The sequence below is a fragment of the Haemaphysalis longicornis genome, unplaced genomic scaffold (assembly GCF_048455015.1).
Source record: "Haemaphysalis longicornis isolate Haplotype H1 unplaced genomic scaffold, Haemaphysalis longicornis Haplotype H1 scaffold_12, whole genome shotgun sequence".
Lineage (NCBI taxonomy): Eukaryota > Metazoa > Arthropoda > Arachnida > Ixodida > Ixodidae > Haemaphysalis > Haemaphysalis longicornis.
The window spans coordinates 20,039,034-20,062,069 of record NW_027526225.1 but is presented as its reverse complement, the minus strand read 5'-3'; the positions used below and the strand labels follow the sequence as shown (position 1 = coordinate 20,062,069).

The 23,036-nt window shown below is 45.1% G+C and overlaps 3 protein-coding genes across 4 annotated transcripts in view; 1 reads left to right on the top strand and 2 right to left on the bottom strand.

The window, feature by feature from the left end:
* The window catches only part of Mfap1 (Microfibril-associated protein 1), a 30,666-nt gene extending 25,776 nt beyond the window's left edge, over positions 1–4,890 (bottom strand). Inside the window, exons 1-4 of the mRNA XM_077692982.1 lie at positions 4,715–4,890; positions 4,266–4,317; positions 1,968–2,144; positions 798–942 (exon numbers count right to left, since the gene is read on the bottom strand). Coding sequence (XP_077549108.1) covers positions 798–942; positions 1,968–2,144; positions 4,266–4,317; positions 4,715–4,796 — 456 coding nt within the window. The 5' untranslated portion in view covers positions 4,797–4,890. The remainder of the gene's footprint in view (positions 1–797; positions 943–1,967; positions 2,145–4,265; positions 4,318–4,714) is intronic.
* A 219-nt stretch (positions 4,891–5,109) lies between these two features.
* Rrp45 (exosome complex component Rrp45) lies at positions 5,110–8,997 on the top strand. Its single transcript, XM_077692978.1, has 3 exons — positions 5,110–5,273; positions 5,705–5,917; positions 7,607–8,997. Exons 2-3 carry the CDS (start codon positions 5,738–5,740, stop codon positions 8,720–8,722), a joined length of 1,296 nt encoding a protein of 431 aa, XP_077549104.1. The 5' UTR covers positions 5,110–5,273; positions 5,705–5,737; the 3' UTR covers positions 8,723–8,997.
* Positions 8,784–22,894, bottom strand: LOC144162454 (store-operated calcium entry-associated regulatory factor-like). Of its 2 annotated transcripts, none has more exons than XM_077692981.1 (8): positions 22,530–22,894; positions 21,263–21,441; positions 18,789–18,899; positions 16,842–16,894; positions 16,397–16,656; positions 15,174–15,276; positions 10,664–10,770; positions 8,784–8,950 (listed from the first exon to the last, which is right to left on the bottom strand). In XM_077692981.1, the coding sequence occupies exons 1-8, from the start codon at positions 22,594–22,596 to the stop codon at positions 8,925–8,927; spliced, it is 906 nt and encodes a 301-aa protein (XP_077549107.1). In that variant the 5' UTR covers positions 22,597–22,894; the 3' UTR covers positions 8,784–8,924. The 2 variants fall into 2 exon arrangements, with proteins under 2 accessions (XP_077549107.1, XP_077549106.1); XM_077692980.1 differs by having other exon boundaries at positions 10,664–10,773; positions 22,530–22,893.
* Between the last annotated feature and the right edge of the window lie 142 nt (positions 22,895–23,036).

Below are 23,036 nucleotides of genomic sequence, written 5' to 3'. Positions count from 1 at the left end.
GCGTTTGAGCTTCACTTTTGTTCTGAATTGTTCTTTTTTCGTTTTTGAGCCTCGCCAGCGGCCTGAAAGTCGCCGAATTATCCGATTTGTGGTCAAATCTGTCTGAAATAACGAGCGCCCTGTCTCATAGAGTGATGCGTATATTTACAGGGACCAGATGACGTGTCTGAATTAACCAATTTTCCGAATTAACGAGAGTCGAATTAACGCGCTTTTACTGTATCTGGGAAGAAATGCACTGTGGGGAATTTTTAGTTTTGCCGATTGAGTGCGCAGTAACCGGGACATCGTATGAGCCAGGAACGTATCAACGGGGTTCTATTGTATTTTGTTTAAAGTAACACAGGCAGCAATAGAGCCCTAACATTTAAGCAATCAATAAACAACCAGTTTTTGCCTAAGGGGCAAGAAAAGTTGGCTGGAAAAATGTTTTCCCTCGGCGGACACATGCAGAAAAAGCCAAATTGTTTGCGCTGACCATAGACGAAAACAGTTGTTTCTTTTAAAATGCAAAAAAAAGAAAACCAACTAGGGTAATAGTTTCCTCTAGTTTCACAGAAAAAAAGGCCGCTAAATGTAACCTTCATGGAGAGTTTGAGTGCAATCAGGCCAGCGGTTAGGCAAAATAATTTTTTAAAGGTGCCTGTTTATCGTTGTAACTCCCTGTATGTATACTTGCGTGAAGCTGGAATTGTTGATAATGTCCACTTCCTGTTTTGGTGCCTTTCGTGATTTTGGAAGTTTTGGCAATGTGCCTTTGGTGACATGATATAAAAGAGACTGCGGCATTGACGCACCTCATCGTCCAGCTCTTCCACATCGCTGTCTTCATCGCCGTCTCGCCACCGGATCGCCTGTATCTCAGCCTCGTCGACCGGTTCCTCTCCTTCGGCTCCAACGGACACAATCTCCGGCTCATGGATCATCCGGTGCCTCTCCATCCTAGCCATGGGAACAGAGAGAGAGTGGTCAAGATTACGGGCACACCAAGTGACACTGTGGTAGATAAGGGATACTATCATAATGGCTGAGATTTGAAATAACACCGCAGAGTAATGAAGATCAGGCTATTTTTTAAGAACAGAAGGAAAGGGTGAGCAGAGGAGTTCTGAAGACACATTCAGGAGATCAGATGGGATTCTGGAAGCTCCTCAGTAATGCAGAAACTTCTCAGAAGGAAGTGAATGCAAAAATAAATAAAACGAGGTGACATGTTGATGTACGTGCATAATGAAGACAAATCAAAATCACCCTCAGCAAGGTAAATACTTGGCGTTACGCTATGATGAAAAAGGAATCGGTAAAACATGCTCTTTTTGTTTAGGAGCTTTTTAGCAACCCAGCGCTGGATGCACCGTGAAACAAAACTCGTCCACTGTATGCGCAAGAATGCAGTGCCCGCAAAAAAGAGGACGGTGCATCTCCGTTGCTAGCCAATGCCCAGGTGTACTCAACACACGCAGAGTGGCTCTTCTATTAAGCGATAGAAGCCAAGCCAAGCCAGTAAGGAGGAGGAGGGTGCGTGCATCTTTCTTTCTGGCAGGAACGTTCCTGGTGCTGCAAGCAGTGCCATCTCATTTGGCTGTCTCTGCTACATGTTATAGTGTGTGAGTTTATATTTGAAATCGATACAAACGGTACGCTGACTGGATGTCCTTGCTAATTCATATGTGCATAACAACCTTTAGCAAACTTTTAGCATTACTAAACCAACAATCACCTAGGGGCAGCAGCTTGCTCTTGCACTAATCTCAAGTTTGTTATGCAAAACGATGCTACATTTGTTCAGCAAGTGCATTCCACTTCCACTGTTTCGCTTCAACAGCAACAAATGAACAAATCCTTCCCAATGCACCGACTTAGTTCCCCTCGAATAGAGTTGGGAGGTGTTACCCTAACCAGGGGCAGGGAGTAAGATTTCACAAACGATAACGACGACAGGAAGAGAGAGAGAGAGGCAGTCTCACCGCTCCTCCTCGTTGACCTGCTGGTCCCGCCGTTGGAGACGGCGCAGACGCGGGTCGTTCCGTTCCGCCTCTTCATCGATGGGGATGGGCTCCGGGACGACGGGCTGCTGCCGGCGCTCAAAGGTGAACTCATCCCCACTCTCCTCATCGCTGCTCTCCTTGGGCGCGTACTTGGGTCTGGAAAAGGAAGGAAGGTCATTGCCAGCAATCATCATCATCATCATCAGCCTGCTTGTGTTCACTGCAGGGCAAAGGCCTTCCCCATGTTCTTCCAGCAATTCCCTAGTCCAGTGGTTCTCAAATGAGAGTCTAAGCGGCCCTCCCCAAAGCTCTGCCCCTCCCCCCCATTATTTCTCTTCTTTACTAAACCCTGTTGACCGGACAAAAAAAGGTTGGTTTTACTGCACGGCACGAATGTCTAACTTCTCTGTGTTGCACATGTTTCAGCGTCTGCTTTTTGCACAGTGTGAACAGGACCAAAAAGTATGGAGCAAAAATTGGTAGGCATGAAATGTGTTTGTGCGACTTTTAGCTGCAACAGCACACTGTTTGACCATATGACACACATCAGCATAGTTAATCGTGGAAACCGCATCCACACTGGCAAACCCAAAAGGGCTGCCCAGCACACTCGTGGTTGAGCATTCCTGCCTTGTTCATTCTTTGCTGCCAACTTTTCTTATTTCGTCCTTCCATCGAGTTATTGGCTTTCTCCTTTTTTTGGACCCTTCTCTCGGTACCCACTCCATTAGCGAGGTAATCTAACGATTGCCAAACCTCTGCATCACATGCCCTGCCTAAGTCCATTTCTTTCTCTTAATTTGAGCTACGATCTCTACCGCACGACCTTGTTCTCCGATATGGGATACTCGTTTGCTGTCCCTGAGGGTTACACCTATCATCCTTCATTTCTTTGATCGTTTAGCTGACCTAAGCAATGCCTACATTGTAACACAGCAGGTTTGGGAAATGAAATTCCAGTTGATTTGAAATAGGACTATGAAGAAGCAACAGTCTGCTTAGATTCAGTTACAACTGCGCTGTCCAACTGCACATTATCCGACACCCCTTGCAAGAACAAAGTAAGGCTTGAATTAAATTTGGACAACACTTAGGGCCAATCAGAAATATCACAATAAAAAGTTGGCTGTCAATTTAGATAATAACAAGGGCATCAGCTGACGCTTGAAAACAACAACACATTTGCAACCTATATTCGACTTAGACGAGATTTCAGAGTAATCTGAAGTCACACTATGAAGAGTTTAGAATCAACTCAGATTGATTACAGGTGTACAGGCATGATACATTCAAATAGGAATAACAAAGTACATGGTTTTACCTCGCGCTATGTGTCCTGGGGACACGCTCTGCATACGCAGAAGAAGTTAGGAGAGTTTGTGCTCAACCTTGACAGAAGAAGAATGTGGGTTTGCATGTAAGTGTATTTATTTCACCTGCTGAAATGCCCCTTGGTTTTTGTTTGTATGTAACAGGCCGCGATCGCAGTGACGATGACATTTTCAGCTTACCAGCTGTAAGGCCAAGTGATTCAATTCTTCTTTACGGTGACAAATTCACGAAAACGACAAATTATAAATCATCTCGCTAGCGTGGACAGTGGTGCAAGTCTACACGTCAGTCATACCCCCCCCCCCCGTGGCTTTTAATTGCAGTGCTAGTTGTTATAAGTAGTTTATACAACCATAGGGCTATGCCTGTTGGAATGAAACAGCCACTCCAAACAAAATAAGAAGCAGAAAGAAGGAGAAAAAAATTACATGACATGAGGTCTGTGTAAGTAACTTTTTGTGGCCCTCTGGTTCGTGCGCAATGCAATGAACGGCAAACACTCCCGGCACTTATATGAATGTAAGAATGACGAGTTCTGGATCGATAACAATGGTGACTTGCTCGTTACGACTATTATTTGCTTTTTATGGGAAGTGCGAGAAGTCCTGAGCTAACTTTCTCGAAAGGCTAACACCATTACGACTGCCATGACATCAAAAGGGCGCTTTGCAAGCTCAACAGACGACTAAATGGTTTTGTGCTTTTAAATACACCAGCACGATGAAATAACCTCTGCACTGGCGCCTTTATTTCATCTCATCGATTATTGGATATGTGGGGTCCACTGCTAGATTTATAGAAGAAAATGTGTGAAAAAAAAAACGTTCAGTGGTTCTTCCACTTGCCTTTGCAGCACTAGTGAACACTTAAGCTCACTTTAGAACTTTTGTGTGGCCGCCAGTACAGAAAATCTCGAATGCAAGAATTCACACAGTTTTCACTCACCTTCTTCCAGATATGTATCTGTGAACTTTCACCTTCTGCATAGACAGCTCACCTGAAAGCGGAACGTGAACGGTACTTTAGTTTACGAACACTGCAGGCTAACATTTACGCAGTGCATAAAGCCAATTCACTGAGAGACGTGCTGACTTACTAATTTTAAAACTACACTAATTGCATTTTCCACAGCCGTACTATTCCCAATGGAGCCGACGGCTAACGCTGGTTTGCAGCAGACGGGGAACTTGAATCGGTTGCAAGAACAAACTTGCTCAATCCACGATATATTGATTAAACTCGGCGGTTGAATTCGAGCGTTATGACCCCGTCAGATAACGAGATTAAACGTAAATAGCGGAAGCAGACGGCAATTTAGGGAAGGATCGGTGGTGCCCCCAAAATCCTCGGAGTGATCACGTCGAACTTGATTTGACAAGTTTGCGACAACTCACCCTTCTCATTAAGGACGGGGATGGCGCCTGCCGTCGACTGAATAAGATTTGAAGCTTGCGAGGGATTCATTGTGCCCGACATCTTTCGAGCGAGTAAATATTCCACCAAACTGCACCAAAGTTTTACTTCTCGCAGCAGACTCGACCACCGACGCACACAAAATGTGATATAAACACGGCTTGTGGATTCTGGCTTGCAGTGGCTTTTTAGGGTACCAATAAAGCTAGTGAGAAACTCCATGCCAATACCGGCAACAATACGAAGAAGCTCATTAAAAACTTTGTAATTTGCTACTTAAATTATTTTAAAGTGCTAAATTTTAGTAAAATGTTCTACACATTTTGTTTTTGTTTTAATTGTGTGTATAATTGATGAAGCACAGCCAACACAAGCCAACGCCCGATGGCTTGTCTTTAATGGAGTCTGCAACGTGCTTTGAAACAACGTGAAAACTCCAATGAAAACCAATGCGGCTTTTGCGAGCTAATCAACGTGCGCGTCCGACGTGCGAATAACTGCTAAACACTGCGAGATCGTTTAGCTGTCTGAAAATACCACGTAAGTGTGACTATGTGGATAGTTTCTCTTACTTGTGGTATTCTCCTACGCGTGCCGTCCACGCATGTTACATTTACCGCGCACTTTAATTATTAATGATCGACTTACCAAATGCGCGATTAACGTACATGATTGTGAAGCGTCCAACGTTAAACACAGGCTTACACACAGTTCGCATAGTTTACAGCATCCAATCGAGTGATCAACTTGTCACAACTCTCTAGCCACCAGGGATCTATCTGTTCGTCATGTAGCTATGTTTTGTCGAGATTGCAGGATATAAAATTTTTGTTGGGCCATGTATCGTTTAAACTGGGATTTCTGGCTCCGCCAACACCCTGGGATGCTTGTGCATCGCGTTTTGCCGTTGTCGCAAAGGCAAATTTGAACGTAATTTAGTCCAGTAATCAACGCCCTTTTCCACTTTCTAGGTGCGCGGAGAAAGTGCGCGATCAAGATCCACGATGCTGTCGAACATCGACCTGCTTTCCAACTGCGAAAGCGAGTTCGTCAGGCTTGCCGTCTCGGAAAGCAAGCGGGTCGACAAACGGGGCTCCAAAGAGAGCCGGAATGTGCGCGTCTCCTTCGGCCTCGACAGGGGATGTTGCATCGCCTCCCTCGGCCACACGAAGGTGCTGGTGCAGGTGAGACACGGGAATTGGAGGAAATCATTCGGGCGCGTGCAGTGGACCCCCGTTATAACAAATCTTTCTCGACCCGTTGTGACAAGGTCAATTTCTGCATGTTGCTTCGTTCCCAATTCATGGCAGTGCATGCTATTTATACCTGTGCTACACGTACACGAAAAATGACATTGAGTGCTTAATGCCTTAAGACCTGTGCTACAGGTACACGAAAAATGCCTTAATGCTTAAAGCCTTAAGTTTTAATGGCATTAATTCGCTGCTGCACACAAAGATCTAATGCGATTAGCTCTCATCTCATTTTAGGTTTAAAGAGTTCCACACAACCCATACCCGTGCCACACGTACACAAAAAATGACATTAACTGTTTGGGCCACACGCGAAACCGCAAAAGCATTAAATATGTTTGGCATAATGGTGATCATGACCAAAAAGAGAAGTTCACTCATATTTTAGAAGTCTTTAATGTAGAGAAAAACGTCTTACAAGGGTTACAAATGTTTTTTTTTGTTTTTTTTTTTCCGAAAGAAAACGTTATGAGAAACTGTTTTCTTAAAGATGGTGTGAGCCGTTCCTAAAAGTGGATTCATCAACTGCCATCGCCTGCTAGTGGTAGACAAATCCGAAAAATTTAACACGAGTGGCACGATGTTTTGCCTTTTGCCGCTGCTTTAGTGCACTTAGTCTTCAAAACTTCGCCACCAAGAGTGCACAAAAAATCGCCTTATTTCGAAGTTCAGGTACGTTTCCGCATCAAGCCTCTGGTGCTGAGAGTTTCGTTGGTTTCATTTGGTGCTCATTGCGTTCGAGGGTAGGCAGATTTAAGGCGCACGTGAAGGTAAATGAGTTGTGCAGAACTCCTTCAACCAAAAATGGCATTAGAGTAAATGGCGTTCGATTTTTGCGTGTAGCAGTGAATTAATGGCATTAAAAGTTTACATTAAGCACTTAAATGTAATTTTTCGTGTACATGTGTCACAGGTATTACCGAATTTGCAACTTCATTTATGTTCGCCGTAGGCAAAAAATTTACGAGGTCTGATGGCTGATGTGTATATCGAAGTACTGCTTACAATTATTTTAGTTGTAGTGATTTCGGTGCGTTCTGCTTTTTAGAGTATTTGTAACAGCCATAAGTATGGTTTTTCACTGCTCAGGTGATGTTGTTACAGCATTCAACTGTTCGCAACCATTGCGTGAACAGGTGTACATGCAAAAAGGGTGTTGATAAAATGAAGTTCACATTCAGCTTTACAACACATAGCTTTGCAACATAAAAAAGCAGAGTACCTTCATCAGTTTCAACAGGTAGCAAGTGCACACACTGTCATTGCTTCCTGGTTTGAAAAACAATGTGGCTACAATAAAACACCTGCGAATGTGTTGTTTCTGAAATATTGTGAATTAATGTTCCTGTCTGCAGAGTTTCATGTCATGCTGGCTTTTGGATGTGCCATTCAAAGCGTCACAGTTTTAGCTACGGCTGTAGAAAGTGCTCATTTACACTCTTAATACATACCTGGATGTTCAGTGTACCGTAGTGGAGAGTTGCGGGTTAATTTAAACCACCAGGATATCTTCAACGTGAGCCCACATCTTGCACGCACGGTCACACCTAAAAGCCACGTGCACTAACCCAACGGCATTCGGTTTCCACCATAATCAAACACTTCGCGAACACGCCGCAGGTATCAGCAGAGGTGATCGTGCCCAAACCCGGACGACCCGCAGAGGGCGAGCTATTCGTAAACCTCGAACTCTCCCCCATGGCGGCGCCACACTTCGAAGCCGGCCGCCTGGGCGACTACGGCGTCGAGGTCGGTCGACTCCTGGAACGGTGCATTAGGGATTCGCGCTGCGTCGACCTCGAATCCCTGTGCATAGTCTCCGGCGAGAAAGTGTGGGCGCTCCGCATCGATGCCCAGGTGTTAAACCACGAGGGGAACATCGTCGAGTGCGCCGGCGTAGCGGCGATGGCCGCGCTGGCACACTTCCGGCGACCGGACGTGACCGTCATCGGCACCGACGTGACCGTCCACGACCCGAGGGAGCGAGAGCCCATTCCGCTGCACCTCCATCACCACCCGTTCCTCGTGTCCTTCGCCTTCTACGACGACGGTGAGACGGTCCTCGCGGACCCCACGGATCTTGAGGAACGAGTCGCTGAGGGGGTGCTAACAGTCGGCGCCAACTCCCACGAAGAGATCTGCCTGCTACATCAACGTGGCTGCACTGTCCGTGGAGACCTGGTGTTGCTCTGCTCCCGCCTGGCGGCCGTCCGTGCCAAGACGATCGCGGACGTCATCAAAGCGGAAGCCACGAAGGACGAAGAGGGGCGGATGAAAAACAGAAGGGTCGGCTTCGCGGCCGCGCTCGAGCTGGACGAGGACGAAGACCTGACGACAACGGCAGAGCCAGAGGTAATAGAAATCGACGTTGAGCCGGTGGCACCGCTGAGACCTCCCGCCCAAGCCGCCGTTGCAACGGTTGTCAGGGTACCGGAGGTAGTTTCCAAGGCGAAGATTTTCTTGGAGGGGCTTGGAACGGCTGCCATCGGCAAGGGTGGTCCCAGCAGTTGGGGCGTCTTGGAGCACGACAGAGGGGACAAGATCCAAGAAAAGGGTCGCAAGAATGTGGGGAGACCGGCGTTGCAGGTTGAAGAGGAGGAGGAGGAGGAAGATGATGACGAGAGTGAAGAGGAAGAAGTGGTTGTTCTTCAACCCGACGACACGAGGACTGCTCAAGAAACTGAGAACAGTGCTGAGGAACTGGTTCGTGGGTGGTATCCAAAACAGCCGTTTTGATTGTCCGGCACCTGGTGCGAAGATTTTTTAGAGAAACTTTTTGGCAAGATGAAATCAGCAGTAATGGTACCACGGAATTTTTTATTTCATGTGAATTTGCTCCGTACAGCTGTGTGCATGTCAAGCAGCTTGCAGTGGTGATGTGATGACGAATGGACAGAAAGAGTGCGTGATGACGAGGGTTTGGCCGACTTGTTCCTGGCTACCTCCTGCTGGTGCCTCCAAAACCTGAAATAAGATGTTTGAGTAAGTAAAACGCCAAGTGTTCACCGAGACCATTGAAATGGGAAGAAACCTTTGCAAGTTAGCTAGCACATACTATGAAAACGCTTATACCCTATCAACGGATATAAGCATGTACAGTCTGTCGAAATTTTCTAGGCCACAACTAAGCCTTTTGGACCACAAAGAATTCAAGGAATAAGCTTAACCTCTAACTTCGACAAAATGATCTTATGAGCAAGAAAGAAAGGTGTTTTCTCTAGCTTTCCAGCACAAAACGTTTCAGCCTCGCTCGAGATGTAAGCTTGTACATTTTGTGGCCTGTGCACTTTAGTCTCGGCCTAGAAAATTTTGATTGAAACTGTACATAACACTGCAAAACTGTCTGCCCATTCCCTGCTTTTCACATGCAAAAGTGTTGCATACTAGCGCTGAAGCTTAAAACAAAAAGGTAAAAGAGCTAAAGTAAAAATGGCCAACAAGCTCGCTGGTGACTGCAACAAATTTCCCCGCCTGCAATCAGTTGCTCTTTTGTTGTACAGAAAGGCTACAGAAATTCTGAGGATTGTCTACTAATGTGTGAGCATTTTTGCACCACTTCTCCATTTCACCAACCTTGCGTTTTCTTGGCAACACTAAATGAACACGTCAACCTCAAATTAATAGCGTGGCAGCGCTGGATTAGAACATATACACCTCTGCAATTTCATTCATGATCCATTCTTTAATATCTTTTATTTTTTTATTTTTCAGTTCATCGCATGAACGTTGCTGGTTAAGGTAGACCTCGCGATTTCGTTACAAGCAGTCTGGTTAATGCACGTTGAAACATGAGAAAACTGAACGGGGAAAAAACAAAACAGGATGTAGACGCAGGAGGTGTTTATGTCTCCCAAGTCTACATCCTCGCTTTCATCATGTTTCGTTTCAGTTTTTGTTTTCCGTCACAGATGATGTTTGCCAAGTTTTGTTATCACTGGAAAATTGGGCGAATTTCCGTTTCATTTCGTCATGCTTCTTGTTTCTCATTTTTTTCCCCATAAAATGCACTACTTTTACGCTGGTATAATGATGAAATGTAACTTCACGAACTACGCATTTTTGTGTGGATGCAATGCATTCCACTGTCCCCCGTGTAAGGGGGCACATGTTTATTTTTACAGTTATGATGATAAAAATTGGATGGCATATGTAGTTTTACATTGTGATTGTAGATATAAAATTTGTTTTTGCTTGGATTGGAAGGAGAGAACCAGAAAAGCCGGTGTCTTCCCTTCCAAGTCCAAACTTCGCACGGCCGTAACTTCTGCTACCGACCAGACAGAATAATACTGTTAGTCTTATTGAACTCCTTGGTTTGTGCACAGTTCACTGGTACCTTGTTCAGCTGCATCACTCCAGCAGTTTCTTTTGCAAAAGCTGTCAAAAAAATCAAATATAAAAATCCAAATAAACTTGAATGTAGTTGTTTTAAGCAAAAACAAATTTTATATCCACAATCAGAATGAAAACTTACATATGTCACCCAATTTTTATCATCATAACTGTAAAAATAAGCATTTTTACCAGTGTGCCCCCACCAGGTACTCGGCAGAGAATGATTACACGTGAAGGAATTTACCCGAAAGGGTTTGTCTCCAGAGCAACGTACATGGCCTCTCATTGTAAAGCCCGAGAACAAGCCGCATACAGGCGTAAATTTTTGTGCGTTATGCTTACCGCTGGACGTGTGCGTGCCACCTCCAGAGCTAGAGCCGGATGAATACGATGAGGTTGAGGCGTACGATCCTTCCCTTGGGTAGCCATATGCTGACCTGTAGCCTCCGCTACTAGAAAAAGAGAAAAATACAACAGAAAGTTGGCAGAGTTACGCAAACAGAGAGAAAGAAAAAAAAATGAAGTGAATTTGTCATGATGATTCAGGTGTGGATTCATTTCTTGGTTGTTACTCTCAAAAGTAAGTTTGGTGACACACGCCACAATCCTCGATAGCGATTAAAAAAATGCGGCTGCGTTCTAGTTGCGTAAATTACTAGTGCATGTTTGGTTTTGCGTTAATCTGCGAACGAAGAACTTCCTCTAAAAATAAAAAAGAAGAAGAATCTATGGCACACCACACCGCAGGATGGTTTTGGTCATTCGACGGTACTTGTTTGATCAAGCAAGTTGTACCATTGCAAATTATTTTATTTTTTACATTGTGATGCAATAATTTGCACGTATATAAACAACTGCAGTGCTCGAACATACACCTAACACTGCAGTTCATGGAACCTGACTGCTTCAGAGCCTTCACAGTTTGACGCAGGCCACTTGTAATGCATTCATGACACTTCATCATTCATGTTGGGTCCAATCAAGTCTGGAACAAGGGGATCCCTACAAGAACCCCTCTGTTAAAAATTTTATCTCTGGGCATTGACAAACTTATCTGAAACATAAGAAAATATGAAGTCACCTACGCACTCTTTACAATGTAGTAAATGCGAAAGCATCGTGTTCAACGGCCGAACATGTTATCTCATCATCATTACCTTCTTCCCTTTGCACTTTTTTTTCCCTCTTCTTATTCGAATTCCCCACTTAGGCCTCAGGCCATACTTTTTGTAATAAAAATTTATCCAGTTTAATTTTCCTGTGTTCACACTGCTTGCGTGCTATCTTTTTGAAGGGGGGCAGCACTTCTATCTTCTGTTTCTGTTGATCTCGGAGCAGCTTCAGTCGACATCATTTGTTTTTGCCCACTTTTAAAATCTCGCCTCTCCTCGACACCGTTTTTAACTTTTTTTATTTGTCTTGTTTTTTGATCCACTTTAGTGAAGACCAATCCAATGTGCATTGCTAATCAAAAGAGCGCTGGCACTCTTGGTTGGATGCTTATCTCAAATGTGCCTGAAATTCATTTACACTGAACAATGTGATTGTGTACGGGACATGCTAACAGCTCTTGCAGTTTGGAAACTGTCCTGTCCATATATGCTTTTGTGTTTAGGTATTCTTTAACCCGTTTTCTTTTTTGTTGTTGTTTACTTCTTTGAGCTATCAGCCATTACGCAAACCATTCCTTGACCGCAACACCGGGATTTTTGCCCTACCGGGTTATGGGATGCTTCGCACACAAGGATACTTGGGTGATGGTGTAATAGGCTCTCAGTAGCCACGCTGGACTGGCATTGCGTCCTTTTGTTTTCGACCTTTCGCACAGCGCGCATTTTACTGCTTTGCAGGGTCTGCATCCTATGTATGCTAACATGCAATTGCCTCTTAAGGTGCTGATTGCACGCTGCGCGGAGCCATAGGTCCTGACTTTTAAACACAAGCAAAGTTGCTGATAACGGACACAGTGATGTGCTTACATCCGTACTCGGTCACAGTGCCTGGCTATGCTCTCAAACGCCGACGTTTTCCGCACAAACTGATTTGGTGTTGGGTTCTCAATATTTTTGACGAAGTTTCAACTGAAAATGCAAAATCCTACGTATAATATAACTGAAACTGCTCAGCACATCAAATCAATTTTTGAAATTTTGGGGGTTTAACGTGCCGAAGCCACACACCCGGGCTATAAGGCATGCCATAGGGGAGGGCTCCTGTTTAATTTTGACCATCCGGGTCAAAATTAAATGTGCGCCAAAATCTCCATACGCAGGTGTTTTTGCTTTCCACTTCCATCAGAAAAGCAGGCATCGAGGCCATGATCGATTCCCCTGTGTCCTTGGGCTCGGCAGCACAATGAAATCAAATTGTGTGAGCACCTTCGAAGTCTTGAATTTCCACCTTTGCAAACACAATTCAACATCCTCCCTCCCTTCATCATGTTTGTTTTTTTAAATTTCAACAAATTGGGTGACAGGCCGTGTGTCCAGGCAACAAATGGCACTTGCTTGCACTGCCTTTGGCAAACACAGCTTTAAAATCTGTAACCAAATTCATTTTACGTGCACGTTTTACAAACTTGACTTGCAACTAACTCATCGCCAATGCAAAGCTAGGCCTTAGCCTCAACCGGGCTACAAGGCATGTCTTTAACGGAGGGCTAAGGATTAATTTTGACCTGTCTGAAAACTTGCATACACAACTACTATTTAATTTAAAAAGTGCCTCATTGGGGGGTAAAAAGGTAAAGTTAATCCGTTTTAAAACAAAAATGGTAGCAGAATTGCTATTCTTGTTATGTAAAATGTTTCTGTAACACACTTAAAATGCAAAAAACTCTGAAAATGGTGCATGGCAAACAAAAATTATCTTTATGTACTCTACCCGCTTAAATACTAGAACCTCACAAAAAAGAAAAAAAAAAAAAGAAAGGAAAAGGCTAGATTTGAATGGCAATGGCAACAAACTATCTTAAAATGTACCGTCCCTTGACAGCTTCCATTCAACCTACTCAAAACTACCATTGGTAGACCTATTTCAAACCCTCGTAGTATGCTTTGAGGTACCCACTTTAACCGGTACCCACAGCTGGATGTACACTAAGTGCAATCACTTTTTTTTAATGAGTGCCAGTTTACTAGGTTATACCCGTGCTACACGGCCATTTTTAAAGGTCTTCCGCGGGCGTTCCAACCAATTTTCTATCGAGTTCGCATTGTAAATGCGCAGAGCGTCCTTGTAAGTGAGAATTCGACTGTCAATTGGGAGTTGCCGTGTGGCACAGGTAGATTCCCAAGCACGACGTTAGGCCTAACATTCTAAGTTTAGGCCTAACGTTGGCTAGCCTGCAATTAGGCCTTTTGACATGCCAAGCAACGCCATGCTGCGGGCACCAGTTGACTTTGTTGGACCTCGATGCGTGGCACTAATACCTGTGCTACACGAGCGTTTGAAAGGACATCCGAGTCGAATTGCCTTCGAAATTTCAAAAGCCATTCGAACTGGAAGGAGTTCTGCCGATCTACACGACAATTCTCAAAGGCAGTTGAGAAAGTTTCCACGTTCGCCCGCCACGTTTTGGCCTCGCCACTGCCGCCCAAATTCGTACTCGTAACTTGACAAAAAATTTGATTTTAGAGTTAAACCAGGCACACAAAAAAAAGTGATTGAATTGATAACAACCTACAAATGCGCACAAAACATCCACAAAACAGGCGTTTTTCTTTTCTTCTTTTCCGCCGCTGGTGTTCAGAGTACCAAGTTACCTTGCAATCACAGATTGAGTGGTATAAAACAAAAAAAAAGTGAAAAATGATCGAGATTGTGCACTTTAAAAACCAAGTTTTACTTGTAAATAATTGTTTTTGCCACTACGGCATTTCCACCAAATGCCATTGCAAGACGTGTAGCAGCTCAAAGGTGGCATTTGAATCGAATGAAATTCAGTTCAGAGGCCTTCGAAATGCCAGCGTAGCAGGGGTGTAAGTCTAAAGTCCTATGTTTAGGCCCAACATAAAGAAGCCTTCGAAGTACCCAACGTTGTAGTAGTTGTACCCTGGGTTGTGGGTACCAGTTAATGACATCACCTCGCAGCCAGGTAATGTCAGCAGAAACACAAAAATGCCGAGCTGTAGCATACCTGTGTCGCCCCTCTCTACTGTGCACATGCAACTTATAAACTGGAAAATACGGAGGTTTTCAGACACGGTCATGCCATTTTTCACAGATGGGCTACTTATGCTTGCACATGAAATTTAACTTTCACCGTACATAGAGTGCTTTTAAACATTGTGCTCACTTGTCAAGCCGGCTGGCTCATGCAACATCTCTCTTTCACCCTATTTGCTGCATGTCTTGCTACTTGACCGGTCAACCTTAATGCTATTTTGGTTACCAACACACCTTTCTCTGTTATACTCCTTGTGTAATTATTACACCTGCGTGTTCCTTCTCCATTTCTGCAATGCTCAGAAGAACTTTCAAGGTAAAGAAAAATGTGTTGGTTGAGCTGACAATGACTCTACAAGAAGTAGGTGCATTGTCCCATAAAGGAAAGAAAATATCACTTGACAGAAATTTCTATCGGAATATTGCGAAAAATATCACTTGACAGAAATTTCTATAGGAATATTGCGAAGTAATTAGTTTTGCCAGAAGTGACAGCATCCATGACGTCACCTCTAATCACAAAACCGGTCAGTCGATGACCAGTCGGTCGACATCGAAACGGTTGCGACTTTTTTGGCAGAGGCAGCAAGCTGCTTCTGGTAGCAAGCTCTATTTCAAGGCTGTGCGTGATGGTCTCTTCACACGATGAGGGCTGGGAACAAAGATGAGAGAATCGGACACTTACTTCCTGTTTCCGAAAAGATATCCCAGCGTGCCACCCGCAAGGGCTCCCGTCCAGAAGCCACCACCACCGCCGCTGCCGCCCAAGCCACCAGCCGGGCCACAGCCTGAAACGCACATTGCGTGCCACACACTGTCAGTTCCAGGTGGCACATTTTACAAAGACGAAACACTGATTGTGCAGTGTGCAGCTTGTCAACACTGCTTTTAATTATGCACCGAAGCACGGATGCCTTTTGAAAACTGCTCAGTTCGTTTCGCTTACTGAATGCTCCAAACATCTCACAGCAAATACAGGATGAACTTTTCAACATCTTTCAAGCACTCTGCCAATAACTGGAAAAAAAAAAAGAAAAACCTGTTGCAGCCCCCATGATGGCTGTTGCGAGTGGCTGGAACCCGCTGTTCTCCAAGAGTGGGAGGAAATCAACACTGTGGGCTTTCCAAATAATGGCTCGCCTTCTTACAGAATGTGCACATTACAGAATGTGTAGATGCCAATGCAAAGCACCACAAACTCAATCGTAAAGAGCAATGCTAGCCGACTGGGAAATTAAAAAATCAGCAGAGGCTTAGCTCGGCTATGCCAGGATATATACGTAGCGTGAGCTAAGGTTCAGTTGGTTATTCTTAGCTTTCTTGGTTGTCTAGGACTAGCTTGATTATCATGCTTATACTGCTGCTTCAATGACACACAGACACGGTATATATACGCGTTATGTGACGTATATCAAGCGGCTACGGTGCAGCGCCACCAATCGGCCCAGAGCTAAGCTGGTTCCACGGGCGCACGCCGGTGCTGCTGCGACACACGAGCTACTGCTTCCACCCCTGGCCACCCCTCGCATGATCACCAAGTGGACCGGGCCGCCATGTGCGGAACAGAGGTCGGCGAAGAAGCTGGGCGTGTGGGGTGTGGGAGAGACGCCGGGCAGTGAGCAACGTTCTGTGCTCCGTGTGACGTCACTGCTCTCGCACATGCGCAGCACGGCTTTCCGGGAGCCGCGCGAAACTGCTCAACCTCGGCCAGTGTAGCTCACGCTTCAATATTACGGGGTTTTAGGTGCCGTAGTGGAGGGTTCCGAATCGATTGACACACGGACGTTTTGCTTTTTGCCTCTACCTGAAAAGTAGCCACCGCGGGTGGGATCGAACCCACGTCCTTGGGCTCAGCTGTGCAATGCCTTAGCCATTAAGCCACCACGATTTGTCTAGAAATAAACTCACTGGCATCCGTTTGATAAGTGGGTCTGAAGCCGGGTGGTGGGGGGTAGGCTCCACCGCACCCGCCGCCGCCGCCAAAGAAGCCGCGTCCCTGATGGCCGGGGTCATCGTAAGGTGGAGGGCTGTCGTGGCCCGCCGTTGCGTCAACGCCGTGATGTCCTGGGGCGAGGCAGCTTTGGTAGATGACGTAGATGACGAAGGCGGCACCGCCGAGGAACAGGAGGTTCTGGAACGTCGACCCGGACTTGCCGTAGGTCTTCGAGCTGCGAAAGCCAAGAGGAAATTAGGGTGAAAGAACCTCCACTCAGCGAAAAACAATGAGCGGCGAAGTTCGGGTGACGATATGCATGTGGAGAGGCTTCACTTTCTCCACCAAACTAATGAATTCGGTTGCAATTCTTTAGAACTTGCCTTAAACCAGTGCATAGTAGGAATAGCGCCCACTTACGAAGTGTACATTGAGCCGCCATCGTGTCCAGTCCTTTCAAGCCTGTACTCCAACTGTAATAAAGAAAAAGTGAGAAATGCATTTCAGTTGTACATTGAGATGAGTTACAAACTAGAGCTGTGTATGATTTGAAGGCAGCGTAACGTTTTTATGGGTGTGGCAACGAGTGAATTGTGGACGCAAATCCGCAGCTCAAAACACAAATTTCGCGATTTGGCTGAGTCAGGGTCAAATAATGGCACAGTCAAGTTAACATGCTAACCCTCACCATAGTTACTGAGGCTGTAAAGAGATAATGAATGAGAGAAAGTAATCGCAACTGGCAACATTTGTGGCAGATGCAGTCAGCGATTTGGTCATAATGAAGCCGTGGTTGCAATATGCCTTCATTTTCCTTGTGACGACACTCTTCTGCAGATAATTAGGTGCAGTTGAGAGACTTGTGCCTCTACACAAACCACACCATCATTTTGGCTCGAAGATTCAAAAGGTTGTAATGTGTGCATTCATATTCATATTTTCCAGTTCGTGTCTCAGTCATTGTCGACTGCATATATGCACTGCAGAGCTTGCTTAGAGCAACACTCTTTGACCAGAATAGTGATTCAAGCTTTAAAAAAATTGTTACGTGACTGAAGATTTTCTCTTTTGGGTTACATGAAAACGGGCCACAAGATTTCAGCCATAGTTATCTTTGCTCAAACCCACTATACACAGTATGTGTGGTGGTCAGACCTTATGCTTCTTTTGGGAACTTGAAAATACCCACTGAAAAATCATGCACCCCTCCGTCTAACGATGACGACGGTTGAACACAAAGTTTCCTCGTGATGAATTCTTTGGTTGGCGAATACCACACTGTGAGTATGTGCTGCTCTGGAGGTACGCACCACTTTTCTAGAATACCCACAGCAACTCCTGAGTGGGCACTCCACAGGCCTAACGTTTGGGTTTGGGGTGCAGCGCGAATCGGTACCTGCTGCTTGGCATTGAGTGAGCAAATTTTTGAATGGGTGGCAGTTTGAGCTGTTAAACCCCCAAGAGTGACGTTAGGCCTAACGTCCTACACTTCAAAATGGGAAATTAGGCCTAACGTGATGTGGCTAGTAGCCTTACGGCACGCAGAGAAAAGCCATTCTTCTCGTGACGGATTCCTTGGTTATCGTCCCGAGTTTTCCAAACCACTTCCACCATGTCAAAATGGAGCAATCGGATAGACGCCAGCTTTGTAACGTGAGGGACCCAGGTTCGATTCTCGCCATGGGAAGCATTTTTTTAAGTGCAGAGTACTTTAGGCGCTCGCCTTGTCGTCCTAGCTCACTCGCTCGACCCAAGGATATAGAGCACCAAGGCGGTGTCCCGGGTAACGCTGTTGTTCGTGGCATACCCCAGAGGCTTCGAAAGCCAAGCGGTTTATATAGTCATAAGCGTTCAAAACTCGTGAAACACTGGCGCTTGTCATACATCTTCCCGTCGTTTAGCACAAAAAAAAAACTATAGGTACATTTGAGGAAAAATATACGTAATTAACCGGCAGCGCCCGCGTTCCTTTAGTTAAGGATGCCCGTTGGGTTGGTTTTTACGATAGTAAATGCAAAATGTGGCAGTGCAACGCCGGCACGTTCGGGCAGAAGAGCACAAAGGGAACAAAACTCCCGCTGGCGCAGTTTCAGGCAGGGGGCACGCGAGCACTGCGAAGGCAGGAAATTTGAATTGCATGGGGTGGTAGCAGTAAGCGGATAACGGCAGTACAGCCCAGTACAGCTCTGCATTTCCTACAGCTTGAGTGGAACGGCCTCAATTTTTTTTCTTTCACCTCACCCACGACCATTCATCATCGTTGTCAGAGAAAGTGGGCTTTCCTCCAGGGCGTACTGGAGTAAAACGGCATCAGTGAGAGCAATAAAGCTTCGCTTTAATAGCCAATGAACATCCACGAAAACTTACTCCACAGGATCCAGCCAAGATGTAACTGTCGTCGGCGTAGTCGTACCCCTCGCACGACACCTCGATGGAGCCAAACTTTTGGGACGTCTTCATGTCAGCCTTGCATTCCCACTACAAACACACGGTACAAAAGAGAGAGAGAGAGTGCGGAGATCTTTAATGCGTAAGCATTTGTTGGGGCAAGCACCCTAGCAAAACCTGCTTCACAATGGGAAAAAGCGTGATGCCCTATAATATCCAGAAAATAAATGCACAATTGGTCACGTCAACCCATGTAATCATTCATGTAATCAATATGTAGATGATTGGTAGCTTCAGAAATGGTAAGTAGAATAAAAAAACAATAAATACAACACAATGCGCCAGCAATGCATTTGTGCACAGTAGTGAAGCCCACTCCAAAGGAACTCCGTGTATAGCACTCCATAGAGATGCATCGGGCTTTCATACTTTTCCGCTTATATTGCCCTCAGTAAAATGTCCCCTTAACAATGCATTGCTGGTACATTGCCTTCAAACAGGCTCCGTGCTATCAGAGCGGCTGGAAAGAATGCTTACGCATTAGTGGACAGTACTCGGAATTTCGGTGCCATTTTTTAACACTGTTAAGCTGTCTGGTATCTGCATACAACCGATAATACTCCTCCTGCAACAACACGCACCATGAAATAACTCCGACGGCAGTGCATTAACTATGAGTGGGCCGATCATGGCCCCGCCCACACTTTCGGTTCACAGTAGAATTTGAATCGCCTGAAGTCTTTCTTGGTAAAGTGTCGGCAAAATTGCTTTTACATTACGTCAAAAAGGATTTTGCTGTTTGTTTATTCTACAAGACCATACACGCGGGCAAAACAGATGACAGTGATTTTTTATATACAAGAACATTTGCTGTAAAGTTGTTCAGTCATGGTACAAGAAGCTTGGGCACTTCAAAACTCTGCCTAATCACCACAAAAGTGCTTATTATGTAGGCCTGGTGTAAACAAAAGTTTGCAAAGTTTGCTATTTATGACACTCAAATATAATGTTTAAAGCAAACTTTTAGTACATGGGGTTGCCTGCCCGTTCTGAAATGCAGTGCAAAGACTTCTGCGCCCCATCACTGGGTCACCTAATGCTACAAGTTGCTGCCTGTGCTAGGAGATGGCTGTTCAGTGGGAGAACCCATTAGTGATTTAAGGCTGTTCTGCCAACATTTTCAAGATGTGCAGGGCACTGCCAGAAGTGCGAGGGCCTTTAGCTTGTAGTTTGAAGTGTGCTTCCACCAATTGCTTGACATAAATCGAGCGTTCACTGTTACGCACGTTTTTTTCCAAGTGCACAAAAACGATAAAATGCAGCTTAGTATAAAAAATGTTCAGCCGAATGAGCTTAAAAGTTGTTTTTTTGCGATATCATCAAGGACATTTTTCTAGGGCTCTTTAATATTGGTATTACGGCCAGTTTGTTGAATAGAAATTGTAGCCCTAAAATTTAGGTTTCGTTTATTTCTTTCTGCATGTTAACCATTACGGTTACTTTACAAGGTTCATAAAACGGTAGAAAATCTGTCTGCTGAACTGTAAGAAGCAATTCGTGGATGAAGTGACATACAGTAAAACCTCGTTATAACAAAGCCCTCGCAGCAGGAAACTGACTTTGTTATGAGCGATACTTTGTTACAACTAAGCATCGTTTGGCCCCAACGCCCTGGAGTGGGGCCCTTGAAAACTTGGAATAGAGTAATTTCATTACAATGACAGTTCACAGTTTTTAAAATAGGTGGTGTCTATTCTCACGGCAGCTATTGAAATTCTCAGGGCCATCGCCTGTGATTGGCTAAGCAAGCCTTTTTTCCAGCATTGCCGGGACAAATGTTCTGCGAAAATCCATTCTGCTAACTGCTTCCTCGGCATTGTGATACAATATTCGCTTTGAGATGGGAAGACTTCGGATAGGATCATTCGGATAGGATGGAATAAGATCACTTGTTGTTGCGGTTTCCAACATTTGACTAATTTTCATTCATCGCTGATTCTCTTAGTGACTAAGTCTTGATGTTGAGCTAGTCGGATACACATTATCCACACTGAAATACAGCGCAAAGACGAGGACGCAAGAAGTGGCCAACTAGAGTGCCGAGTATGCCTCCGAGTTTGTCCCTGAGCAGCGCTCAAGTTTGTCACTTCTTCCGTCCTCGTCTTTGCGCTGTTTTTCAGTCTGTTAGCGAATATCTTGCAGTGGGGTTATCCCTACAATCACCAAGCAATTGACACGCAGGACTTCTACTGGGTCCTCGGTGTAGTTGGGCTAAGTTCGGTAAGATTAGGTTACGTTGGGTTATTAGTTTCAGTTGGGTTAGGTTTTCAAAAAAGTCTGCCAGGATTTTGCGGAAACTGCCGTTACAAAATCCCCAGAGTAATTTTCGCGGCTGCCGTGAGAATATACATTGTTCTTGGAATGTGCGCGTAGTCTCAAGACAGAGAGCTCACCTGAACGTCGTGGCCGTCGCTCCCCTTGTTGTAACACTGAACAACCGTGGGGGCATCGTAGCATCCGGCACTGCCGCCAAGGCACTGCAACTGCGGTACGGGACTTGACCTTCGACCCGTTGTGTATCTGCCCTGGTACAGCGTGAGCACTTCCACATCTTTCAGCTTCACCTTCTTTGCTGCAACACAGTACGGTGTACCAAGTCAGGGCGGGGGGGGAAAGGCAAATTAACGCGGCTTTTCCCCAATGCAATGCACTATGCATGCATGCTGGGATAAGATTGCAGCACTTAGCAATGTAAGCGGTAAACTTTTTGAGCTGACAAAGTCAATTGGACACAAGCGAAATCTTGCTTATAGCTCTCGTTTGTTCTATCTGGCAGCCTTTGTGGTGCAGTTCGGATGCTCACGCACTCTAAAATAATTTACATCCCTCTTGTACCCTTGGAAAACACGACAAAACACCGTTTTCTTGGGTTTTCTTGGGGTTTTGTTAGAGTTTAAGGGCGCTAGTTATACTATGCACCTTTTAAAGGGGTGTTTTGTTGTGTTTTTTTTTTTGTTAGGGCGTAGGGGTGTCAGTCAGACCTGCAGTGAAAATTATCTTTTTAAGGCTGTAAATAATTTTACAGTACTGCTCCTGTTCTCTCCGATCATACACGCGCAAGGTAACCAGTAGGCAACATACAAGCGGCCACACAATGTTGCGTGATCACCTAAGCAGTTGCAACCACTGATAATTAAAAAAAAAAACTCCAGTATATTAGTTCAAAGTAGAATGAAACAGTTACGGAAGCGGATGAGAATCGCAGCGCTTCGCCGAGGCTAGCGGCCGATCGCGAAAGGTTGCGTCAGTGCTTCCTCCATGAAGTGCACTTCTAGAAAATTCGCATTTGTGAACAAACGCGCAAACGCCACGCCCAGCCCACGACACGTCAGATGTTTTCACATTTTAAGATCTTTGTTTTGATAAGGAAGGTGTAACGGTGACAGCGTAAACACCGGTCGTTACAAATATGAGACAATTGCAACCTAAGGGGAAAAAAAAAATAACTGCTGTGGAATTGCAACTGGCTTTCCCTTTTTCAGTTATCGTAATCGAGGGTTTATCCTACGCAGATAAACCTTCCTGCGGGCGTGAATTGGCGAAGATGTTGCTGAATGCGTCTTAATCGACGCGGAAAGCGAAACTAACAGCCTCGATACCGGCGACACGGTTTGAGGCAGCTGAGCGATTAATTTAAAAAGTACGGAAGACCAAACTTACCTCCCCAACAGTTGGATGGACCTACAAATAACGCGATTAGGAAACCGGGTGCCAGAATCGTCCACATTTTGCAAATACGAGGCGCTTCAAATTGTCCACCTTTTCACGAGCGCGCACCGCGGGTTTGGTTCACTAGGCACAGGCTAAGGCACTTCACAGGGTGTACAATCGGCGGAATATGCTTGAGATCGCTGAGGAAACTTAGCATTACCACACTGGAAAGCCGCGCACTTACAATTTATGCCACTGCGACACTGCAAAGCCGAATTTATCGAGGAACCCGGAGCGCTAACGTGTCGTTTGTTATGAACGGTCACTCACTCCGGCCTGGGCTGGCGTCACGGGCGTCACTTGCTGACGTCACGATGACGCATTTAAACGAAACCAACGCCGCCTGATGAAACTTGTTATAACCAAAATAAAAACATTTTTTACGTGATTTTTAAATTAGAAAGTATTATTACACGAAGTAACATATGTTTTTGACTTCCTGTTCTAGTTTTATAT

Bases quoted from the DNA above. Each gene is read 5' to 3' on its own strand.
- Rrp45 (XM_077692978.1), top strand. From the start codon at position 5,738: ATGCTGTCGAACATCGACCTGCTTTCCAACTGCGAAAGCGAGTTCGTC. The intron at 5,918-7,606 runs GTGAGACACGGG...AACACGCCGCAG, and splicing joins ACACGAAGGTGCTGGTGCAG to GTATCAGCAGAGGTGATCGT.
- LOC144162454 (XM_077692980.1), bottom strand. From the start codon at position 22,596: ATGTGGACGATTCTGGCACCCGGTTTCCTAATCGCGTTATTTGTAGGT. The intron at 21,442-22,529 runs GTAAGTTTGGTC...ACTGTGTTGCAG, and splicing joins TCCATCCAACTGTTGGGGAG to CAAAGAAGGTGAAGCTGAAA. The intron at 18,900-21,262 runs GTGAGCTCTCTG...GTGTGTTTGTAG, and splicing joins GCGACGGCCACGACGTTCAG to TGGGAATGCAAGGCTGACAT.